Source organism: Nyctibius grandis, chromosome 25 (assembly GCF_013368605.1).
Source record: "Nyctibius grandis isolate bNycGra1 chromosome 25, bNycGra1.pri, whole genome shotgun sequence".
Classification (NCBI taxonomy): domain Eukaryota; kingdom Metazoa; phylum Chordata; class Aves; order Nyctibiiformes; family Nyctibiidae; genus Nyctibius; species Nyctibius grandis.
Window position 1 is genome coordinate 943843 of NC_090682.1, and position 15596 is coordinate 959438.

At 51.8% G+C, this 15596-nt stretch overlaps 1 protein-coding gene across 1 annotated transcript in view; it reads right to left on the reverse strand.

The window, feature by feature from the left end:
* KIRREL3 (kirre like nephrin family adhesion molecule 3) overlaps positions 1–15596 on the reverse strand; it is a 110353-nt gene that overhangs the window by 11366 nt on the left and 83391 nt on the right. The window contains exons 8-10 of the mRNA XM_068418138.1: positions 7904–8052; positions 7370–7497; positions 3737–3863 (exon numbers count right to left, since the gene is read on the reverse strand). Of these exons, the coding sequence (XP_068274239.1) occupies positions 3737–3863; positions 7370–7497; positions 7904–8052 (404 nt within the window). The remainder of the gene's footprint in view (positions 1–3736; positions 3864–7369; positions 7498–7903; positions 8053–15596) is intronic.

Consider the following 15596-nt stretch of genomic DNA (forward strand, 5'->3'; position numbering starts at 1 on the left):
GGCAGGGGCTGGCAGATCTCCCCCCACCCCAGCTTGGTTATTTGTTTCAGATGTTTGCTCTGGGTTGTCACTCCTGGTTTTGAGTCTGTCACTGGGTTTGTCAGAAAATACAGCCTTGTTGTCATGCCCACCCGTGCACACGTGTTTGGAGCGATGTGCAACCACCATCAGGCTCTGCAGGAAAAGCTGTAACAGGAGCTGTTACAAGAGGCCAATGTACTGCTGTGGACAACCTCGGTTGGGTCTTGAGCCCAGGTGTCTGGGATGGTCAGAGTGGGAGAGCTTGCTGTGCTCATCCTCTCTCCCATCGATCCATCCTTTGTGGATTGGAGATACTTCCGCACTCCCCAAACACTTCCCACCAAGATACAACCCTATCCTTCCTTCCCTATGACGTTCTCCAAGATGTTCTTCTAGGCACGCTCCCAAAACATGTGCTGGGGCTTTTTCCTCCTGGATGGGACGTGCGATGGGGACCCGTTTGGTCCTGTCATCCTCCAAGGGTGGCACAAGGCATATGGGATGAGCTCCTTGGCTAGCTAAACGTGTGCTAGGTGATCCTCCTGCTCACCTGCCCTGATCTTTGATGAACCCAAAGCCAAGAGAGGCAAAAGCAGCGATAGGATCTGTAGGCCAGGCCTAAATCATAATAATAATAATAAAAAAAGCCATCTTCTTTCTATTTCAACAGTTGTATGTTACTTATAAATTCTGGAAGCGCTCCAAGACTGGATGACGCTGGAGAAAAATGGCTTAATAATCATTAAAAGGATCATTTTCCCCAAGGAGAGTGGATTTTAAATGGCACAAATGCCAACGGCTTTGGGTTTTATTATTGCTTTAGGAGTTCAGAGCCGAAGGCTTATCATCATGATAATAGCCTATGACTAAAGACCATTTGTGAGATGAACATGCCCAGCAATAATAGCACGAAGTTGCAGCCTCTTCACATTCAGGGCCGGCGTTTGATTCTCTACCAGGCTCTGGCTCCTTATGAAAGCTGCCAATCTCCGGCTTGGCATTCAGCGCTGAGTGTGAGACAGCCCACAGGCAGGAAAAAGCCTTTCAAACAATGTTGCTATGGATATAAATGATGGAGCGATTGGTCACGGTTATTTTTAGCGTGCCGGTGCCCATTTATTTGTGCCGTCCCGGCGGCTCGTACAAAAGAGGAGGCAGCTTGCTGAGTCGTGAGCCTTGGAGGAATGAAAGGATGGCCTCGACTTCTCCAGTCCATCTGAACCCTTCCTCCCAAGCCCTCCCAGCGTTGGAAATGGTTTGGCAGGAGAGTTTGGTTTAACTCCTTGCTTCCTGTAGAAGACTTGGGCTGGCTCGTGCTGCAAGGGACCATACCAAGGTGGTGGAGACACGCTCGGTGAAGCTGCTCCAGGCATGAGCTGAGGGGACACCATGATGTTCTCCTGACCAAGCAGTGTGGCAGGTCAGCTCCTTCTGTGCTCCCAGCTCTCTGGCAGACTTGGTTTGCTTGTTGAGGTGAATCCCTATCAAATTAAATCCTGAATTAACCACCCTGGGGTTGCCCAGCCCTTCTAACAAACCTTGTCTTGCAGAGCAAGATGGGCAGGGGTGGTTGGTCACCCCTGGCAAGCCTGGAAGATGCATCGACAGACCATACCTCTGTGGAGGTGATCTTGGGGTGCTTCTTCTACTGAAGTGGGAGCTTCAACCAGGCTTGTGTGCAGTCAGGAGCATTGAGAGGCTTTGGCTGCTGTGGGGGCCGTAAATCCAACTGCTGCTGATTTATTATGGCACCAAGAGTTCCTTGTTTCCTTCTCGTCTCTGCTGCTCCAGTCCTGCCAAACGCTGCTCATTTGCATAATCCTCCTTCCCATTAACGAGACTCTGAATCGTATCTGCTTCCTTTCAGGCTGGTGGCCTCGTGCTCCGGCTCGGGGATGGGCTGCCAGTCCCTCTCTGCAACTGCAGACCTGGCCAACGAGGATGACGATGGGGATAAGCCCCTTCAAAGCCCACGTGCACCCATCAGAGTCCACTCAGCCAGCCCAGAACAGGCACTTCTGAACACCTAAATTTACTGTGATGAATCCCAGCCCACGGAGGAAGGCACCTGGTAACACCAAGACAATTGTATCACCCTCTGGATTTAAGATCACTTGAGAATAGGAAGTGTTCGACTTGCCTCTCCAATTACAGCAGAAAAGACTTTCAGCAGAATTCATTAGCTGGATTAGACACACCGTGCCGTGCTCCCGGAGCTGGAGAGCTGCTCTGGGTGCAGGATGGGATGCCAAGCCCCGGTGCTTGGTGGATGTCAGACCTGGGGACGCTGCACTGGGGCTTACCCACCTCAGTTCTCCTAGCTTGGAGGGCCAGGAGACCATCTCATACAATCACAGAGTGGTTTGGGTTGGAAGGGACCTTAAAGCCCATCTAGTTCCACCCCCCCTTGCCATGGGCAGGGACACTTTCCACCAGACCAGGTTGCTCCAAGCCCCATCCAACCTGGCCTTGAACACTGCCAGGGAGGGGGCAGCCACAGCTTCTCTGGGCAACCTGGGCCAGGGTCTCACCACCCTCACAGCAAAGAATTTCTTCCTAATATCTCATCTCAGTCTCCCCTCTTTCAGTTTAAAACCATTCCCCCTCGTCCTGTCACTCCATGCCCTTGTAAAAAGTCCCTCTCCTGCTTTCCTGTAGCCCCTTCAGGTACTGGAAGGTGCTAGAAGGTCTCCCCGGAGCCTTCTCTTCTCCAGGCTGAACAGCCCCAACTCTCTCAGCCTGTCTCCAGAGCAGAGGGGCTTCAGCCCTCTGAGCATCTCCGTGGCCTCCTCTGGACTCGCTCCAACAGCTCCGTGTCCTTCTTGTGTTGGGGGCCCAGAGCTGGACGCAGCACTGCAGGGGGGTCTCACGAGAGCGGAGCAGAGGGGCAGAATCCCCTCCCTTGACCTGCTGGCCACACTGCTGGGGATGCAGCCCAGGACACGCTTGGCTTTCTGGGCTGCCAGCGCACATTGCCAGCTCATGTTGAGCTTCTCGTCACCCATCACCCCCAAGTCCTTCTCCTCAGGGCTGCTCTCAATCCATTCTCCACCCAGCCTGGATTTGTGCTTGGGATTGCCCTGACCCACGTGCAGGACCTTGCACTTGGCCTTGTTGAACTTCATGCGTTCGCAAGTGCACATTGGCATCTCGACGTGGAGGTGTGGGATTCTCCCTTGGTGTAGGGTCCAACACCCCTGATGGTGTGTCCCAATGGTGTCACCTTGGAGTTGCACCCAAGCCCAGCAGCAGATCCTCCAGTGAGCCCTGAGCAGCCGTGGAGGAGCTCTACAGCACTGCTGCCTCTCGCAGGTGTCCTCCTGTGGGCTCTGAGGGAGCGATTAGGCTGCTGGTCTCAGATCCAGGCTCAATTCCCAGCTTTCTGGCTGGTACAACAGAGACACCAGCACTCTCCAACCTTGCGAGGGGTTTTGCAAGATAAATCTATTAAAGATTTAAAGACACCAGCTCCCAACTACTCAATAAACCCCTGTTGATAATAAGGAACAAGCGATAATGTTGGGTTTGTTTTTTTGGCTTTAACCCACGTGTCTCCAGACAAATGAACGCAAAATCCAATTTATTTGTATTCCCTGCAAGGGCAGGACCCTCCCTGAGCCAACCGTGGGTGGAATTTGCTCTGACAGCAAATATCCGAGGGGATATTGCAGAGCAACAGGAACAAAGCACGATGGAAAAGGAAAGCAAAAGGTACCGTTGACGGTGAGCGTCACCTCCCGTTCCCCCGCGCCGACCCGCGGCACCACGGCTCGGCACACATATTTCCCAGCGTCTTCTTGGCGGACGGACTTCAGGGTCAGCTTGTTCTCGTTGCTCAAGACCTGGAAGAGAGGAAGGGGTTGCTTTCAGGGGGAAGGATGCAAAGTAGAACGAAAGACATGAGTTATAAGCTCCAGAACAGCCCAGAGAAAACAAAGCAGATGAGCCCAACGTCTTACAGGGGTTTGAAATATCACTTGTTGCTGTTGAGCAAGGAATGACCTGAACAAGAAGCTCAAGTCACAAGAGAAAAATTCTGGTGGCTGCAGTGACACAACTGCCTTGTAACCCGGAGCAGAAAAGCCATTGAGAGAACCACGCTCCACTAGAAGTGGTGGGAGACCAAGCTTGGAGAGTTGGCAACCTCCTGGGAGTGGGGTCTGGATAGCCAGGGAAATCTCAGCAGCTTTTGGCAAGCCCTCCCTATAGATCGGGGAATAGACTGGGGAAGAGTGTCTGGAAAGTGCCTGGTGGGAAAGGACCTGGGGGTGTTGGTCAATGGTGGCTGAATATGAGCCAGCAGTGTGCCCAGGTGGCCAAGAAGGCCACCAGCATCCTGGCTTGTGTCAGCACTAGTGTGGCCAGCAGGACTAGGGCAGGGATCGTCCCCCTGTACTCGGAACTGGTGAGGCCGCACCTCGAATCCTGGGGTCAGTTTTGGGGACCTTGATACAAAAAAGACCTTGAGGTGCTGGAGCAAGTCCAGAGAAGGGCAACGGAGCTGGGGAAGGGTCTGGAGCACAAGTGTGATGAGGAGTGGCCGAGGGACCTGGCGGTGTTTAGCCTGGAGAAAAGGAGGCTGAGGGGAGACCTTCTCGCCCTCTACAACTGGAGGGTGTAGCGAGGTGGGGTTGGTCTCTTCTCCCAGGTAACAAGTGATAGGACGAGAGGGAACGGCCTCAAGTTGTGCCAGGGGAGGTTTAGATTGGAGATCAGGGACAATTTCTTCCCTGAAAGGGTTGTCAAGCACTGGAACAGGCTGCCCAGGGCAGTGGTGGAGTCCCCATCCCTGGGGGGATTTAAAAGCCACGTAGATGTGGTGCTGAGGGCCATGGGTTAGTGGCGGCCTTGGCAGTGCTGGGTTAACGGTTGGACTCGATGATCTCAAAGGTCCTTTCAACCAAAACGATTCTGTGATTCTATGATTCTATCACCTGCAACGTGGCTATCGGCCACGCTGCCCTCCTGCCCTGGCAGTGCAATTAGCAGCTTTATTAAACCTTGAAAACTGCTGAAGCAGAAGGCTCTGGATGAGGGTGTCAGCAGAATCCTGGCACTGGTGGGATTGAAAAGAAGACGGCAGGTCTAAAGAAAATAGCGGCTTTGAGAGCAATGCGTTTCCGGCTGGAAACACATCCCTGGGGGTAAGGTAATCCCTCCTGGTTGCCCTTGCCTCTCTCCCCCAGGACTGTGCAGACTGGGGCCAGCCCATCACCTCTCCTTCCTTCCAGCACCCCCTTGCTTGGTTGCCGCACCCCAGCTGGCTTGGAAAGCAGAGGGGTTGGGCAAAAAAGCCTCCCTGATGCCACATCCCACTGCACCGGCTGGGCGCTGATGGCTTTACAAAGCAGCATCCTTGGGGGAAGACGGAGGAGGCTCTGCTGATCATCAGAAGCACCTCTGATGGGTTAAACCAGCTGGTGGATCTTTCCTGAGCCCTGAGATAGAATCATAGAATTGTTAAGGTTGGAAAAGACCTAAAAGATCATCAAGTCCAACCATCGACCCAATGCCACCATGCCCGCTAAACCATGTCCTGAAGTGCCACATCTAGACGTGGTTTGAACACCTCCAGAGATGGTGACTCCACCACCTCCCTGGGCAGCCTGTTCCAATGCCTAATGACACTCTTTCAGATGCTCCAAGTCAGCATGAGTCAGGTCGAGGGAGCCAAATAAAAAGGGAGAAGGTTGCTCTGCTTGCATGCTGCCTGGGAGCTGCGAAGGCAAAGCCCTGATGCGTGGCTGGGGCTGGACCAGGAGGGTCAGGAAGCCCTTGTCCTCGCTGTGTGTGGCTCCTTTCAGCTGCCCTGCACGCTCCAGTGGCTTTGAGAAAATGAAACATTACTCTACGGTGTGAGAGTGTTGCCTGTAATGATAATAACCGAGAGAAACTACAACTGCAGCTTCTGAGATGGGAAACCACCTGGGGATTATTGACCCACTGGGATTCCTTAGCTGATTCGAGCCATCAGCTCTCCCAAGTCTATAATTACTTCCCAGGAGATGGCCTTCACCGAGGTCATTATGGTTGGGAAAAAACTACCCCAGTAGTTAACGCCTCAATGTCCGCTCCCCTCCTCGGTCTGTGCCTGGGGAGTGGGGGCGAGGAGAGCGACTCAGCCCGTCCGTCTCGCTCCCGTGCGAGTCCAGCTCTGCTCATAGTCTTGAGCTGTGGAAGTCAGCGTTGCCTCATCTACTTCAGGACGCATCTGCCCAGATGAAGCTGAAAGATGAGTTTCAAACCCAACCCTGCGTGCGCCTTCTGGAGGAGTTTCACGTCTCGGCTCTCCTTTAGCTTCTTACCGTGGCTTTGCTCAGCCCTCCTGTCTGTAAAGAGGGGATCAGAGTATCTCGCACCTCCCTGGGCTGACTGAGCCGCGATTAATATTTGCAAAGCTCCTTAGGCTTTTCAGGACAAAAGAGATGTGGAGAAGTCTGCTGGGATGGATCCAGACTCCCCTCATCTCGAGCAGGCTCCAGCCCACAGCGGAGGCAAGCTGAGCTGAACGCGTTCGGATGGGAGCTTGCAGGTCTGGAGGCCAGAAAGGACCATCTCAGAAAGGACCATCCCAGAAAGGACCATCCCAGAAAGGACCATCCCAGAAAGGACCGTCCCAGAAAGGACCATCTCAGAAAGGACCGTCCCAGAAAGGACCGTCCCAGAAAGGACCATCTCAGAAAGGACCATCTCAGAAAGGACCATCTCAGAAAGGACTGTCCCAGAAAGGACCCTCTCAGAAAGGACCATCTCAGAAAGGACCATCCCAGAAAGGACCATCCCAGAAAGGACCATCCCAGAAAAGACCATCCTAGAAAGGACCATCCCAGAAAGGACCATCCCAGAAAGGACCATCTCAGAAAGGACCGTCCCAGAAAGGACCATCCCAGAAAGGACCATCCCAGAAAGGACCATCTCAGAAAGGACCGTCCCAGAAAGGACCATCCCAGAAAGGACCATCCCAGAAAGGACCACACGGTGATTTGCAGAAGCGCTACCCGTCAGCGAGAGGTTAAGTGATGCTCTGGCCTCTGTTCAACCCTTATGCCCATCATCATGGGAATGAATTCTCCTGTTGAGGAGACATTTGGAAACATATCCTGAGCTGTGAGCTGTCTGGAAGGTGGCTCTGCTAGGACTTGATGGGGCAGGGTTAGACAACCTGCTGCCCCGATTCCTCTCTGCAATGCCACGTCATCCCCTGCATTTGGAGGAGCCTTGGAGGTCCAGCATTTGTCCAGCCAGGAGCTCCCAGCCCATAGGTATGGGCTTTGCTCCACGGGGAGCATCATGCACCACCTCATGCCCTGAATGTGCCATTCCCCACCGCCCCTGCAGCGACTCTTACCACGCCTGAGCCTCGCTTCATCCAGACGATGGTGAGAGATGGGTTCCCAGTCCAGGCACAGTTGAAGACCGCGTCTGAGCCCAAGTCAACGAGGAGGGACTGTGGTTCTGTCGCCATCCTGGGCCCAACTGCACAGAGGAAATCGGAATTACTCCCAGTGATGGGCTGTGTCAACCAGAAACCCTCAAACCAAAGAGTCCACTGTGTCAGAGGAAGCAGCGGTAGGTCTTGATGGACCTATGGGTCACAGTTGACCCCCAAATAAAGAAGAGCCTGAGACAGGTACCTGCTGCAACCCCAGAATGACCAGCTCCCCAGGGACCACCACCATGAGCTGTGCGCTCAGAAGGCAGGAGGAAATCATGGCTCCCACCACCAAAGCATTTATAAAGTCTGAGCTGCAAGAGCACCCAGTAAGTCCTGGTCACCCTGGGCAAGTCACATCTAGCCATGTCCCCTTTCCATCAATTTTCAGCAGCTCTGCTGGCCCTGCTTAGCCCTGGGAAGCCAGTCTCAAGCTGACAGATTACTTACAGTAGACATCCACAGTCCTGCTGATGTTTGTGCTGCCCAGCGCATTGGTCACCTCGCAGGAGACAGGCTCGAAGAAGAAAGTGTGGTCCACGATGGTTTCATAGAAGTCACCGGATGCTTCCTTTATAACCTGGCCTTTTTTCGCCCACCTGTTGAAGAAGACAGAGCATCATCATGGTGCTGTTTTGCGTCGCTTACCGGCGCGTGATGGTGGACACTTGCTTGCCCAGCACACAGCTGGTAGTGCTGAGGGGTCAGCAGGACATAAGGCACCAGCTACTGCCCTTGACTTGTCCACAACCCCATGGATGTAGGGTTTATAACTGCAGGTTTTGGAGAGGAGACACCTATATCCCTACTGAAACCTCTCCAGAAGAAACCAAAATTGCTATTTCCTTGAGAAAGCCTGTTTCACTGGAGCCTCATTCCTTAGGGTGGAAGACCTCAATGATAGGAGGGATGGGACATGGAGGGTCTCCACTGATGGGGAACTGCGGTGCCAGGACACAGCAGACCCTTGCCACATGCTTGCCAACCAACACTGCTGGTCCTCCCACATCAAAACCACTAAAAACCTTTTCAGCTTCCCCCCGCTTTCACCCTTTTCTTCTTCTTTTTTCTTTTTTTCTCTCCACTCAAAGAGAACTTTATCCCTTTAAGGCAGCTGAAATAACATCACCCTGGAAAGCCAAGCTGGCATTTGCAACACCGCAACTTGCAAATTGTCTCGGAGAACAAGCTGTCAACTCAGCACTTGAATTAAGCCGCTGTTTGCCAAACAATGAGCAAACGTGACCTGATGGGGCACCATCTGGCAACCTGCCACTCTGGAGTGGGTGGGAAAGACAGGAGATGCTGTCAGGCGGCGTGAAACTCTAGCTGCTCTTTGGAGGAAGGGAAAGAAAGCACAGACAGCAGCCTGAGGGGGGGGAATAATAATTAACCCAAAACAACTGACAGGTAAAGTAGAGGGAAGATGATTTCCCTGCCCCTGTTGTCATGGGGCTGCCCTCCTTTGGTTGCGCCAGATGGGTTGAGATGTTTGGGTTGGGGAAAGATGGGACTTGCCCCATCAGGCTCCAGAGGGACGAGCCATGTATCCTGCTTCTCATGCGGGGTCGGTGGGGTGGTTGTGGGGAAGCTGTCCCTTTCAAGGAGAACAGCATCTGCTCATGGTCCTCCCGTGGGTCTCCTGCCTTTACTGTTCTCCTCTGCTTGTCCCCATGGCTCTGCTATGGGTTCCCCTTGCTTTAACGCCGCTTGCGCTGCCCCACTTGCTGCTGGATGATCTTTTAGGTCTTCTCCTACCTTAACGATTCTAAAGACAACTGGAGCTACAGTGGACTCACACAGAGGGTCTGTAGGCACAGATGGTTTCCCCAAGTGCCTCTGTGGGGTTGGAGCGAGAGCGAAACGCTGGAAACCACTCTGACAGTGCTGCTAGAGCAAATTCCTCTGGCGACTGCTCCCGTGAACCTAATTGAATGAGGACAGCTGACCTACAAGGCTTCACCCACCATCTGATGACACAAGCGGTTTGAAAGAGACGTATTAGCGGTACAGATGTGAGCTGATTTGTATGCACTTATCTGCTCTCTCATTTCATTTATCTTTGCACCTCTAACAGCTGCTGACTGGCCACTTCAGCTTCCCTCCCCTCCCTCCCTCCCCAGACTCTCCCTTCAATAATTAATCAGGAGACGCCGCTTTTCTTTCCAGGGCTGCGCTTCGCGTGTTAATGAGGGAGGCTCCTTGTATGGAAAAACCCGCGCGAGCGACACCTTCCAGGTGCTGCTCCAAAGGTTTGAATGTCAATGATGCTTTGGTGATGCCTTTCTCCTTCCAGAGGGAACTGCAACCCACGCTGAGGGGCTCGTGAGAGGTCATCCAGCAAGGCTGAACACTTGATGAAAGAAAACAAGGAAGGAAGGAGGGTAGAAACCTAGAAGGATCGGGAAACTTCAGCTGGTGAACATGGAAATACCCTGTGCTTTTTCATAGAATCATCAAATGGTTTGGGTTGGAAGGGACCTTGAAGATCATCTAGTTCCAACCCTCCTGCCATGGGCAGGGACACCTTTCCACTAGACTAGGAGTATTTCTGCTCCATTAAGCCCCTTTACAACTTTGTCCCCATAGAGGTTCCCACCCATGAGCAGATTTCCAGCCTCTGAAGGGTCTGGTTCTGCTGCTCAGGTGCCCAAGGGAGGCACCATGAAGCCATTTCCTTGCAGCAGTCAATGAGTGTGGCACCAAACCCACGGGGGAATCCAGCGCTTCTCTTGCACCTGGCATTTTCCTGGGTATTTTGCCCCAAACCACCTTCCCTGCTCTGCAAAGGACAAGGTGAGGTTTCAAGATGAGGATAAAAGTGACTTTTGAGTTCCCTGGGTCATGTCCTCGCAGCCTGCCTGCAGATCCTTCCCCCAACAGAGACACGGAGGGTACCAGGGCTTTGAAACCAGGCGGAGAAGGGTCCGGAGGTGGGTTAAAGCTGGGCAGACTTCTGGAGATCCTCCTGGTTGCAAAAGAAAGGAAAAGGTTTCCAAGAGTTGTCTGAGTTTGCAGCAGCTTGGGAAAACCCACATCAATGACCGGGGCACGGGGCTCGCTGTATTTGTTCAATTTCCCGAGCGCGGAGACGTGTCACAACCAGCAATTTTTCTTGCTTCAGCAGAGATCAAAGTTCTTGCTCCAGTTTTCCAGGGCTTAACACCGCTAAATCAATGTGGCTGAACGAGCAGTAGAGATCTTTTATAATGTCAAATTGGTTTTTAATAACTGCAGCTGGTGAAGCTCTTGTAAAGCTTCCCCGTGATGTGCTCGTGGACAGCCAGAAGGCAAGTTACTCGTGTTTTTAACAAGCCCATAACACGTCTTACTCACCTATTAACCTTTCAGGAATTATTTATAAACAGAATCTGAATAAAACAGAGCTGAGAAGATGCGGAGGATGCTCCAGCTGCCCCATCCACCGCTTTGGCTCTTCGTAATTTCTTCCTGATGTTTCACCAGCCTTATTACACCGAGCCTGGCTCGTGGCCAGAGCTCCTTGTCCTACCACCCTTGAGAGCAGGGGCTTCTTCCATTTATATTGTCACCTTGAAGGTATTTATAGATCACAAACGTGTTGCCCAGGGCCTTTTCCAGACTGTATAAATATCCCTCCTTTAGTCTCTCCTCGTTTGACTTAGCCGCTAACTTCACCTGTCAGTTTTTGCTGCTGGTTTTCTTCTGAAGCCAAACCGTAGTGCAGGAGGGACAGGTCCCTGCAGGAGCACAGCGTCGTTGTGTCCCCCCCACCGTGCTCAGCCTGCTCCAGGAGAGAGGTGAGGGTCTGCCCTTGAGGTCCTGTCCAAAGGACCTCTTCCTGTGATTTCCGTGGGCTCACCATGCTGAAGGTCAGCACGGCAGAGGGGATGCCCTGTCCCACCATCCCAGTGCTTCTAGGGTGGTCCCTATAGGGTGACAGTGGCAGCATAACCGTGAGATGCCTTCACTGCCTGCTCTTCATCACCAACAGGCACCTTTTGAGGACCCAGCTCCAAATTCACCACTTCTCCTCACTCTTCCATGTCACATGGGTCTCCCAAGGTCTTCAGTGGAAGATGCTCAGCTGAGTCGTCTGCACAAGGGGTGAAAACCCAGCAGCTCCATCACTTCCCCCTGAGGACCTTGTTTCTGGCCAGGCTTCCAGGCTCATGGAGCCCATGAAGAGATAACTGCGTTTGCAACGAGAGCCTGACATGCCCTGTAGAGCGTTGGTACGCAGGAGAACATCACTAGAAGAACATCGTTTTCCTCCAACCAGACCTCCCGGCAGATCGGCTGCTCTGATGGCGTGTAAGCCAGGGAAGTGGAGTGTATCGTAATTTTTAATTAACAAGGCAAAATAAAGCACTTGCTTGCCATGTAAATTGTGTTTACTAAGAATGACTTAAAACAGATAAATATTTTCTTGGACGCATTTTAATTGCTTCATAAAAGTACCAAGAACACCCACAAATACCTTAAATAAATGCATGGCTCAGGGAATGAATTAATTAACATTTCATTCCTGGGAAGGGCTATTAATTGCTACAAATTGCTCGGAGAATGGGTTTTGTTGCTTTATTGCCAGCAGTACCTTCAATTCCTAGTGCTGTAACGTGGTGGTTCCCCTCTCCACCTCAGACAAGAGCCATCCCCATGCGTGACGGCTGCCAGCGGGATGCTGCGAGCACCACCCCACATCCCCAAAGGGAGAAGGATGGTGCTTCATTGATGATGGCCCGGCATCCCTCAGAGGCCTGTGCCGGGCAAGGACAGCAGATGGCTTGTATGGGCAGCTTCATGTTTGCAGAGCATCTCCCATTGAGTGACAGTCTTGCAAGAAATGATTGAGCGAGGAACACACGAGCAGTGTCACGCTACCCCCCTGCACGGCTCCGGCGTGATACATCGCGCAAATTATTTCTTTATTAAGAGTAAATTTCCATAATGGTGATCTATGGGGTTACTCCTCTTCCCTCTCTAATGAAGACATGTGGGCCCTGTGCGGTTCCTCACCCGCACGTCTGTCATCCCTCTGTGCCGATGCAGTAGGTTCATTTATCAGCCGGCGCAGGAGATAGGTAATCTCTCCACCACCTAAATTACGAGGCTGGGCCTTCCAGCCTGAGTTCAAGCGGGCAGAGCCCTGAGCAAAGCTCTGAGCATCCTTGCCGATGGCTACCTGGTCCTTGAGCATGTGGGCTGGGGAGCAAAGGTGATGGCACCCACTGGGGAGCCGCGCTGCTGGGAGAGGCCACCAGCGGTTACCCCCCACCCAGGAGATGGGATGCTCAAGGAAACTCTTCCAAGCCTCCAACCTCTCTCCTGACGAATCTCCATCCATGCATGGCTGCTGCAACAACAGCCTCTTCCCAAACCTCTCTGTTCCCAATGTGGGCATCTTGGCTCCACCACCAAGAGAACCCCAGGTCCTAATGGTGGAGATGCCGAGGTGCCAGCCTAGCTAATCAATCCGTGCCTACTTTTTTTCCCCCATGTCACCTTTCTTCAGAAACGAATAAAGAGCGAGAAAGATCGCAACCTTTTCCTAAATTTCAAGAGTTCAGGCTTGAATCCCAGACAGGGACATGTTTGGCGTCCAATTGCGCTCGCTGCGACACACCAGTTGCTGCTACTGGAGTCTGATTGTTTTTAAAGACTCTGGGGGTTCAGATGATAATAATAACACCTTGCTGTGCAGAAGAAACCTCTGGCTTGATTTCCTACCTAATCTCAGCTTTGGCGTTGCCCCTCCTGCCCAGCCAGGAGGCCGGTGATGAGCCTGATTGCTCATCAAACTGTCTTTAAGGGAGATGCCTGTCTTTGGCGCATGGGTTTTGCACCTCAGTAGGTCCCAAGAGTGTGAAAAATCAGTGAGGGGCTACTTAGAGCTCCCCAAATCATGCCTGAAGACGTGCAACCGGAGTTCAGCTCTCCAGAAAGCATCAGGGTACCGGAGCAGAGACGGGCAGGAACACCCCAGGGCCAGTTCTGTGCTGCTCACAGTGTAGGATCCTGGAGAAACCAGGGTGAGAAGGTTTCTCTCTCCCAGATAGCACAATTAAAGCCGTGTCACCTGCACAGCCTGTACAAGCTACGGTTCATTTTGGTGAGAAAACAACCAAAAGAGCCTTTTGCTTAGCACAGCGATCAAAGAGAGGGCTGTGCACCAATCCTGTCCCCATTAATCCCTCTTTCGGCACTTCTCTTACCACGATGGACGCTTTTCTTGCCCTCACCTTTCACAAGTCCACCCTTTTTTTGCAATAACCCCTCTTCCCCTGGCCGCAGGGTCATGGGATTATATGAAAATTATCCTTTTTTTTCCCCAAGTTAAATTACTAACGTTAAATTCATGATTTTTCTAGATGAAAAGAAAGTTTAAAACCATTCAGACGGGTCTGAAGAAGCAGGCTACGACAGCCAGCTGCCAAACTGCTTATCCTGGGGTAATACTGGGGACGTGAGTCACCCTCTTAGTCCTGGATGAACTTGGAGCTGCCACCTCTCCCAGGGGGGATTTTTACCCCTTCGGCAGCGATGCTGCATTTCATTTCTCCTGCCTCCATCGTCTTGACTTATCCCACCACACAATAGACATGACTAATAGCTTAACTATTATTTCTTGCGTGAATCGGGTAATCCAATTTCATCACGTGGTTGGTGTTTCCTCAAATCGTTTAACGGGATTAGTCCTTTCTGGGGGTCTTCCTACCCCGCTCCACCCACCCTGTAGCAGAATTTCTTGAGCCAGATTTATGGATGCTGGCACATCGAAGAGCTAATTCTCCGCCGTGTTTATCCTCCTGCTTAGCGCAAAGTGAATCTGGGCAGAGAGCTGTCGGGTGGCTGGGGCTTTTCAAAGAGTTTTCTCTTTCTTGGCTGATTCCTAAAGCTCCTCTGAGGTTTTTTGACCTGGGCTTGATTTTGGGATGTTTTCATGGGCTTTGTATCATGAGGGGGCTTCAGCACGCACCAGGTTGAACTTTTGCTGGCATGGAAAGAGGAGACAGACCTCGGGACAGGTTTATATCAACTCTTCAAGGAGGGTGACCTACCCTGGACGTGCCGAACAGCCAGCCAATGCTCCCTGCTTTGGACACGGTACCCACCAGCCTGAGCCAGCTCCCTCTGACTTTCCAACCCCAGCTTTGAGTTCCCCCTAAAGTCCTTCCTTCCCCAAGACCTTCCTTCCCCAACTCCTGTTGCCATCCCATCGTTCAGGCTCGCTTTTTAGGCTCTATCTGTCTGAATTTTGGCACGTTCTCAGGTTGGTGTGAGGCACAGCTCCTTCTCTGGCAGGTTCCTTGGCCGGTCCTGCCAGAACAGTTAATTATTCAGGGCTGAACTGTGTCTAGATCAAATATTTCAAGTTAGGATTATCAACGGAGGCAACTGTGCTCGGAGGCGTGCACCCCAGGTGAAGATGGGTTGAGTCCTAATTACATGGGAATCTTCTTGCAGAAGATGCCAAGGGCAGCGATTTCTGTGGAAGCCAACATGGGCTCCTGCTGGCTCAACTGAGAGGAACTTGGGGATGTGGCAATTTGTAAGGAGGAATAATAAATGAAATAGCCAGACGTTGTGCTAATGCAAAAATACGGGCAACATACGGGTGGAGAAGTAGAATGAAGTTACAAGTTCACCGAAAGATCTGCTCATCTTTTCACTATGAAATTCAATCATCCATCCAGCCATCCAGCCATCTCCAAACTTATGCTCAACCCACTCTTCTTGGACAAGCCTCCTGAATCCCCTTAGACCACCTTGGTAACAACGCTGCTCTCCTCAGCCACGTCATGAGAAAATAATTAAACTTGGCTGCATACAACAGCCTGACCCATAAGAGCTTTGCGATTATCTAAAGACTTCTGTATAAAAGAGCAAGAAAGAGCATTTCAAAAAAACCCACAAGTCTCCAAAAGTAAAAAGCATTAAGTCCTTAATTACACACTTCGATAGCAAAGCAGAGCTGAGCAATAAACATCACTTGATGCTCTACAGCCTTCTAAGCCAAAGCCAACAGCTTGTGTTCTTCCTTTGCTTTAATATTTGCCAACAGCTTCCAGAGAGTTTGCACAGGAACAGAAACCCAGGGATAACTTCCAAGACCTGAACTTAACAGAGTTAGTCCATGATCTGACACTGGATGAGACCAGAA